This window comes from Varroa jacobsoni, unplaced genomic scaffold, assembly GCF_002532875.2.
Source record: "Varroa jacobsoni isolate VJ856 unplaced genomic scaffold, vjacob_1.0 scaffold_943, whole genome shotgun sequence".
NCBI lineage: Eukaryota > Metazoa > Arthropoda > Arachnida > Mesostigmata > Varroidae > Varroa > Varroa jacobsoni.
The window spans coordinates 79,113-96,239 of record NW_019213845.1 but is presented as its reverse complement, the minus strand read 5'-3'; the positions used below and the strand labels follow the sequence as shown (position 1 = coordinate 96,239).

The 17,127-nt window shown below is 40.4% G+C and overlaps 1 protein-coding gene across 4 annotated transcripts in view; it reads right to left on the bottom strand.

Moving 5' to 3' along the window:
• Positions 1-2,422: 2,422 nt before the first annotated feature.
• Positions 2,423-17,127, bottom strand: part of pns (DENN domain containing pinstripe) — a 34,864-nt gene continuing 20,159 nt past the window's right edge. The window contains exons 12-25 of one of the 4 annotated variants that reach the window (XM_086970394.1): positions 16,308-16,430; positions 15,336-16,153; positions 14,968-15,114; positions 12,548-12,583; positions 10,954-11,250; positions 9,805-10,029; positions 8,500-8,674; positions 7,866-8,136; positions 7,537-7,723; positions 6,746-6,861; positions 6,344-6,493; positions 5,769-5,795; positions 5,201-5,407; positions 2,423-4,939 (exon numbers count right to left, since the gene is read on the bottom strand). In XM_086970394.1, the coding sequence (XP_086826520.1) occupies positions 4,733-4,939; positions 5,201-5,407; positions 5,769-5,795; positions 6,344-6,493; positions 6,746-6,861; positions 7,537-7,723; positions 7,866-8,136; positions 8,500-8,674; positions 9,805-10,029; positions 10,954-11,250; positions 12,548-12,583; positions 14,968-15,114; positions 15,336-16,153; positions 16,308-16,430 (2,986 nt within the window). In that variant the 3' untranslated portion in view covers positions 2,423-4,732. The remainder of the gene's footprint in view (positions 4,940-5,200; positions 5,408-5,768; positions 5,796-6,343; positions 6,494-6,745; positions 6,862-7,536; positions 7,724-7,865; positions 8,137-8,499; positions 8,675-9,804; positions 10,030-10,953; positions 11,251-12,547; positions 12,584-14,967; positions 15,115-15,335; positions 16,154-16,307; positions 16,431-17,127) is intronic. The other 3 variants (XM_022841681.2, XM_022841680.2, XM_022841682.2) reach the window with 3 other exon arrangements.

The following is a 17,127-nucleotide window of genomic DNA, read 5'->3' as shown; positions in this document are numbered from 1 at the left end:
CTTATTTGGCACTTGAAGACATGTTTATATTTGTATATTCATAGGGCTAATTTTCTCAGAGTCCATATCTCTATTAAAGGAGATGTTGTCCCTGAAGCGATAGAAATTAGTTTGAATACGTAACGGGTTGTCGGCATTATATGCTATTTAAACGCTTCTTGTATGCTGGTTAAAAGTAGTTCACCTGGTAGTACGGACAATGTCGAAAACAGCAGTGAGCATTAGCAAAACATTCGTTTGGGCTGTAAATTCGGCTTCCTAATTCCCTATTTCTAAACAACAACGATCTATTTACATAACCCGTATTGGATCGATGGGGGCAAACAGCCTCTCTTGAGACAACTTCGAAAACAATTATTAGAACCTAATTGTTAGCAATTATTACTTTAGGCATTTGATAGATACAAGCTGCGTTTTTAATATGCATTAGTAATTTTACTATTGTGTATGATTTACAGAAGCAGATATACACAGCGTCGCCTGTACATTAATAATATATGCTCTATTGACACTTATATGAATGAGACAGGGTCAAAGTGGGGCTAGAATGCATGTATAGGACAAGACCCTTGCCAGATTACCTTTGTGAACAGTAAATAATACTATCGTCCTGACGAAATCACTATTCTTATTGGCGTTGCCTTCCATTTATAGTATTAGATATTGTACCCATGTGTGCACCAGCTTAGCCGCAAGCTAAAATCATACATGCAGTTACAATTGCGCAGAATTTGTTGCTGGGTTTTAGCAAAAAGGCCCAGTTACATGTGCTCAAACGCGTCATGCTTAGAGCTCAAGAAACTATTGGCCAGAAGTTGACGGTAGGTGAGAAAAAAGCGATGACACTGTTTGACAACAATATGCACAATGAGATATTGCAAGACCTATTCAATCACACAGCTACGTATCGATCGTATTAGTTGTGATCGACAATTGAACGTACCTCTATTAGTTGGTGTGGGCATATTGTATGGGTTTATGGGGAGGGGTATAGCGGGGGAGGAATGAAGTATAAAAGCAGACTATTCCACCGGTGATTGATTATTGCGTCGTATCGAGTCATTCGTAGGGCTTTGCTGAATGGAAAAATTTTATCACCGAGTTCGGGGAATTAGTCACGCAGTTATCCGAAAAACGCTACCATAAGGTAATTTTCGTAATCGCACTCAGCCATAATATACATTATTAGGGTCAACAAAGTATTATCGAATTCTACCTTTCTTAAGAATTTTAGCCATCGAATGCCGACGAGCATCTGACAAAGTATTGTATCATTTAATTATTACAAATAGAAAAAGTATAATTTTTAATAAAAACAATGGATATTCCTTTTTCACTGGCTCAGACATGCTCAGTTTGACGGAGCTGCTTGTGGATTACCTGTGCAGTTTCGCTTACTGCTCCGCTTATGGGCTACGCAGCATCCCTCCACAAAGTCCTCACATATGTAAGTATTTAGGGGTTTCGAGGCAAGGGCCCTCGTTTTGTGCGATTTTTTTTTTTTAGAAAACACCGTCATATGAAACTTGGGTCTACGGTATGGCGGGAAGGATGGGCAAAGCAGTTGGTAGTTTTCCAAAAAATACCCATACACATATAATTGTGATAGGCATGTGTGTCACATCCGTCTCAGTTTACTCACATTTGCATACAGCCACGTAGATACTACACATATGAACTTACGGGCTCCTATCGACTTGTTAACGAAACGCCATGTGATCGTGTTTGAATATTTCTATATGAAACTTCTATTATTCCGGCTAGTACTAGTGAAACTAAAAGTACGGCATCGAATAAATAAACTATTCTCGAGCTCATTACACCCACGTTCAAACAGGATCACTCAACTTTACGTCAGCTTTCCTCGCTTCTCGTTTGTTCAGTTTGGATGAAGCATCGAAATAGCATAACAACACCATATTTGGGCTTATTGAGTAACTGTTTTTATAAATATTTCCATTTTCTATTTATATATTTTTGTCATATAACACAAAGAAACAAGTATACGCCTCTGTGTGCAATACTTAATTAAACTGGCCTCCCATCCAACAAAAATTCGTCGAAAATTTCTTAGCTTCTCGCGCTCTGGTGTATTGGTTATAGACATAGTGAGTAATCTCTCACAGGGAAGGGGGCTGGTAATTTGTTATTTGTGTGTACAGATGTACAGAGATACACTGTATAGCCATTTATGTACATTTGACAGCAATAAAAGGTCAGTCTCAGAATATGATAACACAATAATCCCTGGGCAGAGCGTCATTATCAATGCGCGTTTGTTAACCTTCAATATGTTACTAAAGCTGAACCAGGCAACTATGACCGGTCACGGAACCGCTATCCATTGTATTGGCAATCCAGATGCCATTCTGCGTGCTTGAATTTTTGGTCTGAAGTATATCAATAATAAGATTTATAACAATATTATTATTTCAACGTTTATTTTTACATGTCTAACTAGGTGTCATCATAACGAGACAGTAGACAAATCCTAGGGCAGCTAGTTGGCAAATGAAACTGTTAGTTAATCTCCTTTTAAGACAGGACGAGTATTGTACAGGTTTTGTTAGATCGTATTGATCAGGCTATATACCACTTTTTCGTAATCATAACTATAATTAATGATGCTTTGCAAGAATATTTTGTTTGACAATAAACTCTATACTACGTTTTAGGCAAGTTTGGGCGCTCAAAAAGACAGAACAGTGGATTTACTCGTCAGCATCTTCTAGATGGACTACTCAAACGGCGTACAGATAATCTTGGCATTTGCAAATGATAATAATAATAGCCATTCACCTTATAAGTGCTCAAAAAAAGCACCTAGATCAAAACAGTATGGAGAGGCACGCTGTGAAGGATCACAGACCACGATCGAAAGTCAAAACAACTGAAATTCAAAAATCAAATCGACCAAGATTCACGCGCGAATTTTTGAATCGCTAATTACGTACGGCATCAACGATGCGCCCTCTTCCATTCTGGTTACAGCCACCTACAGATTCTCAAGCTACTTAACAGCGCGGTCGATTTGAAATACCTTCTAAAAATCAAAATGTTAGCGTGTGCTTTTTCGTATCATTTGTCTCGTCCCAACAAAATATCCTACTATGTGCACCTCCACAAAATAACATGTTACCCTACCCTGCTTCATATAAATCTTAGTACCTTTTTCTCTCACTCGTCGTATTTACCATCAATTTTGTGTGTGTAACCCAGCCTTTAATCTGACAAATTGTAAACATCAATTGCCCCCAAGTTTCGCTTCGTACGAGAAAACCACAATTGGAAACAAGCCAATGAATACGTACGTGTGCTGCTCTCCGACCCTCAGAATAAAGAGATAGCCACACTCGCTAAAAAAAATGAGGTGACTTCTGTCAGTACGTATGCGCGTTTGTCTATTTATCAAGAGATCTCATTAATACTCATAGTGTCTTCTAGTACGACAAACGGCTATCCTGCGATACGTCGGGTCGGGTCGGGTCGGGTCGCGTCAACGTTGTTCGCAAGCTGCAGCCCGGAGTGCCAATAGACCAAACTTTTGAGACGACCTTGCGCAAGGTCATCTGAAGAGCTCTAATTTTTACTGACGGCCGCTCTGCTTTGTCAGGCAGACATAAGAACACAGCGCTTATTTACATACAGCTGTTATCGCGTACAAGTCAGGTGTTGCGCGACACGGAATCGTGTGTCCGTATCCCAGCCGCGATATACGTGGATTAATGCGGTCCACAGTACGACACGTATTCTTGCGTCTGACCTGTGACAGGAAAATGTGTTTACCATCTCTGACCTTGTTTGAAGCCTTCTCTGAAAAATCCCACTCTCTGCATTAGCATTCGCAGTTATCAGCTTGACCAAAAAAGAAACCAGTGACTTATCCATGAAGTTGCCATACAATTATGTAAACCGCTAAATGTTTACTTTAACAAGATGAGAATCCATTTAGGTCGTCATAAGCGTTTGCTGCTGCTTAAACCTTTATTCCAGCCTTATAGCCGTAATATTCTTGTGCTCCCGCTTGGTCTTCGAAGAAATTTCGGAAACAATTTACTGGATTGCATCCCCACGAAAGTTGCTCTTCACACTGGGCAGCGATTTCACAGGTTTTTGTGTAATAAGCTATTTCATAACATCAAAAGTAGTGACGATACGCATAATGGCAGCGTTTGGCTAGAAATTCTGTTCTAGGTAGATTGGTTTTGTTCTAGATAAGCTCCATTCATTCCGCATATTCAATCCGACGTTCCCTTAGCTGGAACGAATTAACTAAACATTGATTTACTCCAGGAAGGGGAAACGAAGATCAGCTAAATGGCGATACCGGTTGTTAGATTACCACAGCGCGCTTGAGTGATTTGCCTATAGAAAAATACAACTCGAACAAATTTAGCTTGAAAAACATGGCCACAACACCAGTATCATCAGGAGGCCCAAAATGCTTAGGAGGATACGAATGCAAAGCGGGCGTGAGGACTCTAGCGAGAAATCTCGACTGTGGTACTGCTTTTCACCTACTCGTTGTCGAAGATTTTGTTCGATTTTTCTATCTCTTATTGTTGTTATGTCAGCTGCTGTTCATAGGTATTGTTGCATCGTACCCTGACCAAACGCGGACCTTTCAATGCCACATCGATCATATGTTAATTATAACAGGCATTCTGTTCCACAGGCTTCATTAACATTTTTTTTTTTTCCCGTTCATATCGTTTTTTCCTTCGTTCGCTGACTAGAGCACGTTAAGAGTGATGGCTTCTTCAATATCTGCGAAGTCGACCTGCACCAGGTTTTCGAGCATTTGGACGAGGAAGGTTAGCAGGGAGGAGTCTCGCAGGAAAGACTGCTCGTCGAACATCTGAGAAGTTACCGGTGTTGAGGCGACGTGCACCATCATTCGATGAAGAAAGCGTTCCCGCAAGGCGAAGCAGATAAACGCCTAGGGAATAGGGCAGGGCAACAATTTACGATAAATTTATGATAAGATTCGCTAAATTCGGTATAAAACAAGCAATCATGCTTCAATTACATTGAATATTTTCGTCTGTCTTATATATAGTAAATAAAAAACACTATAGATCGACCAAAAAGCGATCTTCTAAGGATATTATAATATACTATCTATTATCTAACTAGATAATAATTGGTATAATCAACGACTGTATTGATCTCTGATAATATTTATGCGTCATCATCCCACCTGGAATCGTTGATCTTTGCCGACGGTATGCGCCGCGGCTTTTTCAATTTTTGAAACAATGTTAATGTAACCGTTCATTACGTTGAAATGCTCATCACGATTCTTTGCATCCAGTACCGATTCATTTTCAGAGAGAAACTCTTCGAAGAATTCTTGAACCCTCAAGAAAAAATCCCACAAAAATAGATGTCGAGGCCCACGAACTCCCTATATTGTAAAAGGTACAAATAGTTGATTAGATACGGTACAATGAATTCAATTCCCACCACTGCAGTGATATTTTTTTCCAAAATGTAACATCTCATCTAAATACAGCTTGAGACTAGAGGAACAGAGACACAGATAAAGGTGATCTTTGTTGAAATTACCTATTTATTTTGGTTACGCCCATTTTTCACTATAATGAAAAAGGTTAGGCAAAACGAGAAAAAGGAGATTGATATATATATCCTGCTTGTTTCACAATTGGAAACGTAACATCAGTTTTTCCTCAGCGTCAATCTTGTTTAGTTTAGTCAACATTTAAACATGTACATAAGAGCTAAATAGGAAAATGTGTGTAACTCACCAGAATAGGTCGCTGGATCATAGTTTGCTGTTAAACATGATCATATGTTATTAACGCAATAGAAAATACCACACAATGGCATCTATCTATTTTTGTTGTATCTGAAAGTACTACTAGAAGTCCAAAATAAACGATAACTTATACGAAGTATTATAAATAAAGCTATAACAATTGTTATTGGTCCCCCATTATATATATATATATATATAATGATATATGTATATATATATATATACTCCTAAAACAAACAATCATTCACAACTTGTTAAGACAGATGATATTGTAGCTACAGAGTTTTCGTAAATCACACAACCGGTCACAAAAGCGCAAGCTAACACGTGAATGTATAAATAACCCGTTTCTATCCTCTGCTATAAAAGTGAAAGCTCTGGAAACCCCCAAAGACTTCGCGTTTTGTCTAGGTATTAACAAAAATGCGTCCTACTATCCGATTGTACACGAATACCGAACCGGTAAATCACACATTTCCTGGAAATTTCTCTTCTTTCTTCTGAAAATTCTCCGTAACAGGACGCAGTATTACTTTAAGCTTTTACGTTACGTTTGGAACAAACCTTGAAGCCGAAGTTGAAGAGTTTATCAAGCGCGTAAACCAGGCCAAATTCTCCGCAGAGTAACGCTGTCAAGGTGGACTTTTCATTCTGCGGGCGATGGTGATGTTTGACAATCGTGACCACAGCATCATTTACCAACTGCTGGACTTCCTATAATTTAAACAAACATATTAAATTTAATAAAGCAACACTCACTGAAGTACCTTTTCTACGCTAGCTAGATAAAAAGGGAGTGGATTTCTGGATACTTTCCTATACATGTTCAATCACCTTGGCAGCACTTTTCCCATTAATTTCGAGCGAAAAATCTATGAGCAAAAATAGTGTATTCGTTAGATTCCTAACTATAGCATATATTAGCCTGCAATGTAATGTGTGTTGTGCTATCGTCGACCATCATACCTGTACGGTGATTTTTGGATCGGATGATCTGCGCGGAAAAGATGGAGATCCAGGACGCGTGGTGCTCCTGCACAACTCATAAATTTCTGTTTCAGGCATGCCCAAAGCTAGATGTTCTAAAAAATAGTAGGGACAGGAAAAATAAATGCCGGTCAAATCATCAATGAAAATGATTCTAATGGCACCGCATGTGGCATAATTGGAACGGTAAGATGTCGGATGCTCCTGTACGGATTTGCGATAAAAAAGTTACATACGCACGATTAACATTACGCCTACTGCTAACAACCAGTCTGACCACTTGTCAGCTTTTTTTTTACAAGTTTAACTCGTCATCAAACTTTATGACATTGATTGAATTTCATTAAAAATCTAGATTAGAATTATGGAGAGAATAGCTTTTCTTAGGTGATGGGGCACGGTTGGAAAAGGTGTACAAAGGTACGTGTTGGTGGGTTCAAAACGTAAACATACACCGAGCTGACACTGCAGTCAACCTGAACAGAGAGAACGTGTGAAATATGCAAAGAAAAGGAACGGTTTTACGACCTCCTCATTTTATTTAATTAATGTATGTGATTTTTCAGTTAAAATCAGATACAGGCATATGAATAATTATCAAATTAACAGGTTAATTAATTCAAATTATTTCAGGTCATAGAGCGATAGGAATAAGTTGAAAAGAACTAGCCAACTCAGAAAGTACGCACATATATTGTTTTCGTTTCGAAGCAAAACGATAACAGGTTGACAAGGCAGAGCCATTAAAAAACCAACCGTTTTTGTCTTACCGGCAATAAGAAGTCTCTCAGTAGATAGATCATCGAGTCCCCTGCCAAGCCATTTGCCCGCTGGAAAACGCACGCATTGCCCGGTCAGCTCATTACGAACAAGAACGTTCTCAATGGTAGTCTTCGGATTAAGTCCTGTACCATCGTAACCTACGCGCATTGTTGTTAACGTTCCCAGGTTCCGGGCCTGCATCGAGTAATTAAGCCATAAAAACGAAGAACGATTATTAATTACACGATCTAATATTATCATCGACGCTACGGATCAGCGCTAAACAATGTTTAACACATGGCAGCATTATGCAGCAATGTATTCGATTTCGAGTTACCTTAAAGACTATTTCGAAGCTCGGTTTAGGGATGTGGAGCGGCTTGTCGGTATGCGCCAGTGTACCGCTAACGGTGACCCACAGATTTGACTGCGTGGTCTGGCTGTGGTGTTTCCGCGTCGGGAAAATTGTTACCCGGTAGGGCAAGACGGTGAGAACGTAACTCGTTGTGAAGCACGTGTAATCAAGCGCATTCAGCGTGAGTAAATAATGCACGAAGTACTCCTTCTCGTCATCCGAACGTAGGAACGCATGACGCTTGTAAAGATTCCTGCAAGGCTTAGATCGAATTAGCATATAAGCGCATCCTGTGTCGTGATGGGAACAATAACACGATCATTTGCTCGTCTTCCGAGCCTAAGGCTTTCAAAGGGACGAGGACTAGGTTCATAGCGTAGTAACATTTCGTTGGATCAACACATTAACGAAAAATCCAAATTGACCGCTGGAACAAGCTTCTCAAAAATTAAGTTATGTATTTGTTCACCTTAGCATGTGCATAATATAGTTTCGAAACTGAGTCACAGGCAACATGAAATGTTCCTTATTTGTTGAATAAATAATAAAAGCATCAGTGTTTGTACGCGCTCGAGTGAGGTGTACTGGCACATACTTCATTCTTCTTTGTACTTGCCTGAGCAGCTCTTGATTTGACAGAAGTGTTTTAAGATGTTTCGAAAGGCACTTCTTTTCGAGGCTGAGCCGTACCCATGCGCGAGCAAATCCAATGTCTGTTTTCACCTCTTCCATTGCCTGGACGAACCGGATATCGTTGGCTAAGGAAGCTGCCAAAGGGGCGATTGGGTCACCTAAACGCACCTCCGCATATATGACACATGAAAAATTCTATATATATATATATATATATATATAATATGTGGGTGGAGCGTCTAAAGTGATAATTTTTCTCATACTTTGTTTGTCAGACTGATTCCCAAACAAAAATAGATATTTCAGCTACGCTGTATGTATATATGTATGTATGTATGTACTAAAAATTTCACTACTGATTCACGTTTGTTCAATATATCGCTTCACTAATTCACAAAGTTATTTTTAATAGTAACCCTACACAGGGCAATGGTGGTAGGTGTAAAGACATTAAGGTGTCGCTCCACGTGACCGCGTGCTAAATATGCCACGTGATCCCAAGATAATTAGATTTTAGGCCCCTAGCAGGCCGAAAGTTTCTTGAAGCCGAACGACCCAGGAGACAAAACGAGTGTCAAACGGCCAAAAACTAACGAATACTAACCATTGAAGCTCTATTTAGAATTTATATTCTCCTCTTTGAAACAACTGTTAGTTTCTTTTTTTCAACATTTTTAATGAATTTTCGAGCTTTTTTTGATTCAAACATTACTAAGAATCTTTCAGTTTGCCCCACAAAAGTTTTCCTCAAATTTTTTGGTGTAGGTCGTCGATCTCTAACAAAAGTACAGCCGATAGATTGGATAGAGTTTGTCTTGGTTCAAATTCCGAAAACGATAGACTGCTGTTCATAAAGCCGAATTATTATTATTATTATATGATTATTTTTCCCTATAATGCCATCTGAAAACTTCGTCTAACGCTCCAGTTCTACCAGTTTATAATATACATGTGATAAAGTAAGCCTGTCAACAACGCGGGTCTTAGGCTAGAGAAAGAGGACCCATGCACTATGAGATAAACGGAATCTTTTGAAAACGAAGTGACAAGTCACTTTTGCCGATAGTTGCTTATGCTAAGCAATGACATCTAAGATACGGTTATGCCATAGGCTGTAATGCGTAGAGTTCTTTTCATTTGGATCCAAGTTACAGAACACGTACTTGGGGCGGAGCTGAAGTAACGTATTTCACGCTTCTCAATTAGAGTACAAATGATTCAACCGCAATAATTATTGAGGATAGCATGCATTTGATAGATTAGAGCAAATCGTCGATGAGCGAATTACCGAGTGACGGCGTAGCTGAGTGCCTCCTTGGTGGCGCGGAAGACGACGCCGCCGTCCTGGCCAAGCCCCTTCGATTTTTGTCCCTGCTATCTCTGTCACGGGCTCCGCCGACTGATGAACTGAATAACGAATTGGTCGGTAACGAGTTCATGGTTGCAAAACGCGACCCTTTGTTTCCACTGCCCATCGACTCCTCCGAGCTGAGATCCGTTGCTGATGATAGATCTGTGACGAGTTCCGTGTCGAAAGGCCAAAGGGCCGAACCGCATCATGAAATACGGTGAAGTACACGGAGGTCAAAAAAGGCGATGATATAATCACGGGAGGACGTCGAAGGCAGAAACCGGCGAAAAGCATTGTAGGTGGTACAGTTAGAAAAGCCTTTTCTAGATGGTCGCACTGAAAAGGTAATGGGATGGTGCAGCTCACTTCCTTGGGAAAAGAGATCTTGACTCGGGCCAACTCTACAAAAAAATTCTGACTGAATCGACGCTCGAAAGGTTGTCATTCTCACGCTTTCTTTTCGCGTATTTCTCAAATGTATTCTTTGGATATGTTTTACGAGAGGCATAATGAGCTATGGTAGATGGAAATCGACCGTTACTATTGCGTATGCAGTCTCAGCTTTTCACAATAACTGAATCTAAATCGGTCAAGATATCTCTCCTAGGACAAACATGTTAGGGAGCCTAACTAAAAAAAAAAACAAAATCAATCTTTCGTGCATCGTGTAGTTTGTTGAAATAACTAGAATACTGGTTGCAATTTCTAAGGAAAGCAGTGGACGGAATTGCCGTGCGAGTGATGATGCAACAACACAATTATCAATAGATAAAACATGTTAATGGTATAGGTAATTCGTTTCGGACAAGAGTAAAACATTCTAAAGTTTTAACGCAAGCGCCGTGGTAAAAATCATCTCGAACCTATAGTATTGACAGAAAGTGTAATAGCATTCATTCACTAAAGCAAAGGTGCAAAAGCGTTTACGTTCGGGTAGTGTGGATGCAGGACCACTAAGAAAACCTTATAGGCACAATTAATTGTTTCAGGCGTTCTAAACCGTGTAGAAAAGCATTCCTCAATCACTCCTTTTTAGCAGCTCTCAGATGTCGCAGTCAAAAACCTACACAGAACGCTCACGCTTACCGATTAACGGAAAGATTTTCTCTCCCAAAGCCCAAATGGTCCTTGAGATTAAGCCTTCAACGTAGTAGTCAAAACTTTTCGAATTTGTTTGTGACTGATTCGTAATTTGCTGTTGCTGTGGACTTCGTGGATTTTTCGTGATAACAGAAGTTTTAGCCGAAGCCGAATTTTGGCCTTTATCAAAATTGGTGGTTGACCGTTGATTTTCCTGCTCAGCTTTTCTTTCGTTTGAAGTGTCAATCGTGGATAGGAGTGTGCCGGGAAGCAATGCGGCGGACCCCATTCTATGACGACCAACTAAAGCGGTAACATGGATAACACATATAAACACCCAAGGCCAAATAAATAAACGGTAAACGAACCAACTAATCCGAATTAGCGATATGAAAAATGCTCTTTCTATTATAAGCTGAAATAAAATTTTGTTAGCCGAAAAGTAACAGAACCGTTTGTCATTTTTACTAATGTTATCATAAAATCGACAGACTGTAAAATATCATCAGAAATTTTACTATAGCGTACTAAGTGTTCAATAGATATGGGTTCGATGAGACGACCTTTTGACACAATCCGTAAAATCAAATAAAGCCGGCATCTGCTCAGACCGAGAGTCAACTAATAACTAGAAGTAGTTTACTGAGAAGTTGTAAAGTAGGCCCTTAATAGAGGGAAGGAAACAATTGTTTAACAGAAGAACTTACTGGCTGTTTCGTCATTCAGTAGACCCTACATTGCCGCGTGATATGCAATAGAGTTATCGTTAACAAATGTAAAACAACGACAAACTGCGAAGTTCCGCTTCTTAAGCCACCAAAATAGGAGATTTTCAACTAGATATTCGTCATAGTTTCTGACGTAATGGGCACGAGAAAGACGTCGTTTCTCTCTAAGTCGGTGGGAAATATATTGTTCTGGCATATGGCAGCGTCTACGTCCAGACGCAGGTCAGCTGAGAGGGACATCAAAAAAAGAACCAAAAAAAAAATTTAACAATACCACGAAGAAATAATATCAACGAATTTCTAATAGAAATTTCCTTGTTCGCCGAAAACTAGGAAGGAGGTTCTCGGGTCTTGTCAAAGCGCCATGTTTTTTTGGATGTTGTCACACCAACCTTCTGTAGCAGTGCCCAACAGCTTAACTACTAGAAAAACTACCATAAGAAATATAAGGAGTGTCACAGCACTAGGCGCCGTGCAAGCCGGAAGTAACAAGCAGTTCTGCGAAACGACGTCTACGGCGGTACTACTTGCATGCTATTTAATAGTCATCATGCCCTCTATCAAATAAAGGCGATAACAGCATAAGTGGTGAAAACGCCTCAAAAACGTAATCATCCTAACCGATCCTGCACAGGGTCCTTGTACAGGTAGGCATAACGGTCGCAGGCTGCCCTGCCTCCAGCTATTCGGTTACGATAGCAAAATATAAGCTAGCAATCGTACAACATATCTCTACGAATTTCACAAGCGCGACAGTGGTTGTAGGTAGGTGCATGGTTTTTAAATACACGAAGCGGACGAATTAAGCGCCAACGAGAGAACACGATACCATAATGCTTGACAATCTAGATAATGCTTAGAATATTACATACAGTCAACCCGGCTATGAAGCGCACACCACGCAAGAGCTTGATGGTTTGAGTGTCAATCGTCGTCACGGATTTGGTCGCGTGAGTAGATATGTTCGTTTGCATTATAGTTACGGGTTACGGAAAATGCAGACAAGCGTTGATGTGGGGTCACAATGAAATGCCAACAGGGGCGACAGCAAAGGGGTCATGATGTATTATAATTGACACACATATTCGTTTTTGTAGAGTTCATTATGTAATGGTTAAATATTTTTAGAGATTATGTATGTTAACGGTGATACCAATAGCGGGAGCGCACAGAGAAGGTGAGCGTATACGAGTCGCGAAATGTAGACCAACAGGACATATACAGCAGCAGCAGCAGCAGCAGCAGCGGCAGGTGATGTCAATAGACAGATTTTCAATTGTTTAGAATGATTGCCGATCAATGCCAAAAACGAGAACAATAAACAGATCGAAGCGAGTCTTTTGTTAGTTACAATTAGTAGCGTTAGTAATTCAACGATGGGTGTTTATTTGCGTTTCGACGAAATCGTTCTATAGATGTACGTACTACGAGCGGAGCGTACAATATATAGGATTCATTGTCAGAACTATTATAGACCAATATATAAAGGACCGATTCGAGTCCAGGGAACGATTCATAGCAAGTTAGATATCGATCTGGTGATAATTATGGATATGATACTAGCGTAATTACTCAATAGGTGTTTAAAATATACCCGGGCTAGTTGTGGGCCTGGGTTCGGCGTCGTTAGAGATCACTGGCGCAAGAACAGTAAAATACTGGAAAAATCAACGTCTACCTAGCTGCGCAAACTTTTAATGCAAAGGATATTCAATGACACCCAAGCAAGGACGGATTTCTAGAACGCCTGTTTCTTCACTGGCCAAGCCAGTCGCTCCTACAACCTTAACCTTCTCCAAAGAGCCAGCAAAACAAATGTCGATTCCATTATGTTATGAAACCAGTGGATAAATTAAAATCAGGGACTGAACAGTCAGCGCCACTTCCAACGTACATATGTCATCTGGGTAGTCAGGTTATATTTGGCTTCCAGGTATGTTTGCACCCTTGGGGCTTACTCCAACTGCGACTCAACTTCGTGATCACCTGTAGTTTGAATTCTACTGGAACCAGGACAGGAACAGAACTCTATTCGAGTTCAGTATTTCCAATATCTGTGTGAGGTTGGGTACCTGTTTTTTTCACTCTCTAAGGGATTTCACTGATCGTCTACCTCGTGAGTCTTCACTGGTTTCCTTGTGGCGTATCTACACGTTTTCGGTCTACCTTAGCTTCTCTCTTATACCTTAGTTATTTGACAGTTAGCACAGGCTCTAAAGCGCCTATACATGGGACTCTAGTATACCCCTTTCCATGTCCAAAAACGTGATCTCTAGCAACTCCTAGAAAAAAATTCTAGCATATGCGCACCTATTCTTCTCAAACATGTGGAAATTTCAAAAAAGCTGCGACGCGTAAATGCTCACATTGTTCATATATGAAAGTCCAATATGAGCGCTAACGCTATGCAGTATTTTTTTTCCTCGCCTCCAACGCCTACGGAAGTGTCCGGGTAGCAATCCCAAAACATTTCTAGCTGACGACTCCGTCTGCGCGTTAACCTTTTCTCAAACTATATTTTAGTTCCCTTCGAATACCGTCCAGCTACTATGCAGCTCATACTCATCACCTCATCGTATGGATGCCTCACTGTGAATGTTATGCCGTACTACGCAGGAAGCCGTAGTTCCCAAAGCTGCGACGTACGAATGTCAAAGGTGACAAAGAGTTATTTTGGGACGCGCCACCGTTAGCCAATCCAATTAGCAAGTCACTGCCAATGCTGAACTTCAATCTTGGACTCGAACAGAGTGACTGCAGGCCGCATGGATCCTCTTGAAGTTTCAGCTGAGCTTTTTAAGGTCCAACCCGGACGATTAATAGATAATGTGGTTATCGAGTGGGCAAATATCGGATTCGTTTGGCCACCCACATATATGCACGGGACAGTCTTTATAGCCAACTAGCCAGATGAGCCCCAGAAAATTTCATCCGCTAAAGATTACGTAAGCACATGATAAGCCTCGCAAAGTTTTCGTGAGGCCTGGGGCGTAATCACTTGTCTGACACAGTTCGTAGTCACGTGCTAACATAGCATCGTCCGGAAGATATAAATACATGGTGGTTTAGGAAAAAGTGACCTATGCCCCGCCGCAGTGTCACACTCATTGTTGTACCGGTCTACTATTGCGAAACAACAACTATATTTAAAATTTGTCCTCTAAGTAAAGCGCCTCCTAGATTAAGGAAAATGTAAATATACTTGAAACTACGAAGCGCCTTGCGTAGTAGTATCTAAGTGATAACGAGTAATTGAACTATTAGCAGCAGCATTCCAGCAAATCACACACACCTGGACTGAGGTAATTTGTCTCCTTTCCGGACTGCTTGCCGTCTTCAATCTCGAGAAAGTTCTGCAGATGCGCCCATAAAGCGGACTTTCCTTGCTTTGTTTGTAGCCCATGGGACCAGATCCTCTCCAATAAATCGCATAGACCAGCTGAGATAAAAACAGCGTTTCCCTGTTAGCAGTACTCGCTTCTAAGGTACTATGATATTAAATAGTGAGGACGGTGATCATGGTATGTAATAATACATGGCAAATGTAATAATAATAATTGCTGATTTTAGTTATAAGCAACGACTAGTTTATAACTTATTTATCATAGCTAATTCGCAAAAGGTTGCTCTAAAAATGACAAGCTATAAAGCATTACTAACCAATGAGGGTATTCTCTTCAATCGTGGACGTCTTGCAGTTGTCACTTGCTCGCTTATGGCCCATTTCAACGGCTTCTGCGTAGCCCATTTTCTCTACACACATACGCTTAGTCTTTTGCTTACATTCGTTAAGCAACTGTTCGACAAATTTCCAGTTCGACTGCCGGATCAGTGCAGCCGACGAGTTCTCCTGTACTATCCGCTGTTTTGACGAGCGCCTTCTTTGCTGTTGTATTGTTAAATGTGGATCTCCGTACGCATCACGATCGCCTCGATCGGCACTGCTTCGCCGGCGCTTATATTCTGTCGGCCCAGTACCGTTGAGATAGCCCTTGTTCAGTGTCCAATGATTGAACACTCCCTGCTTATGCTGTGAATACACCATACTCTCCTGTGATCGTTTCGGGGCTGGCAGGACCATGTCAGGACAAGCCAACCGGAGTTCGATTGGCTTTGCACTTTGGGTAAAGCTATTACAGCGAATATATCTCAACAGTTCCCCACCGAGCTTTTCTTTGAAGTCGTGTAATCTTGTATCGAATATAGCGACGAAACGCGTCCCAGTATTATCTCTAGCTGCCAAAAGAACGTCATCGTGGGCAGCGTCATTATTTTGCGTAGGCGAGGGTGCTGACTGCTTCTCTGGCCCATGAGCGTCACTGCTTTTATCGGCAGTTTCTTGCTGCGTCTGCAGGACCTTGGCGTCGATAAATGAAGTAAACATCTGCGTCTCAATGAACTTTGACAAAAAAGCGAGATGTTGTTGAGGCTGATCTGACAGGAACGAGGTCTTGTCGAAATTCTGTAGCGATGTTTCTCTGAAATGATAATCGGAAATGGGACACGAAAAAAGATAGAACGTATCTCTGTGAACGTATTGTGAACGACTACCGCAAATATTAATGAAACAAGAATATCGTGGAGTGCAGTGTAAATATTGTAACGAAGTGGAAATTGACCGCCTCCAGTTACCGGTTATTGGAAAGCCAACTTTCAATATCAGCTAAGTTCGGTGATAACTCTTCCGGAGTCGTCTTTTTCTCCGATGGAGGGTGAACCACAAACTGTTCGTAGCCGCAAAACATCGAGAGAAACCTGCACCACATTCCCCAGAAGAATGAACACAATGATAAGATTACATTGTTTTATCACATTTATCATACAGAATCACAAAAATAGGCAATGCCTCTTTTGAAATTTCCTGAAAACTTAGTTAGTTAATTTACTTTGTTTACAATTTTTTCCTAAGCAGATCAAAGCTAGTGCAATGTTCTCAGTCCTTCGATCTAGCTTTTAAGATGCACAAGTACTACCGTATCTGTAGAACTGACTTTCACACTTAAAAGTTCCAGTTCAATTTATGTTGACGATATGTATGGCATGGAAATGTTGCAGCGATTTCTAATGACCTCTAAATAAAATTTCTATACATTATGCACATGAATATGGCCTGCCCACGTGGTGGATATGTTCACCTACATACCTGCTCTTCAAAAGAATTAATAGTAATAGTGCAACATTTTAAATATTCAACAAACTATCTAGAGCTTAAATTTCAAATATAGCAGCAATAATAATAATAATAATAAAAAAAAAAAAAACAATAACATACCTCATGGTCTCTAAGCTAAAGCAAAGTCGTAATCGATATATTTTAAGGTTACAGCACGAGTACATCCTGGACATCTTATTAAGCGTGGCACGTAAAAATATTGCTAGTTAAGGCGCATATTTTTGCTGACCTGGCCTTCGTAGTTAAATAACCTTTTCTTTGACAATCCTTTTAATGTAC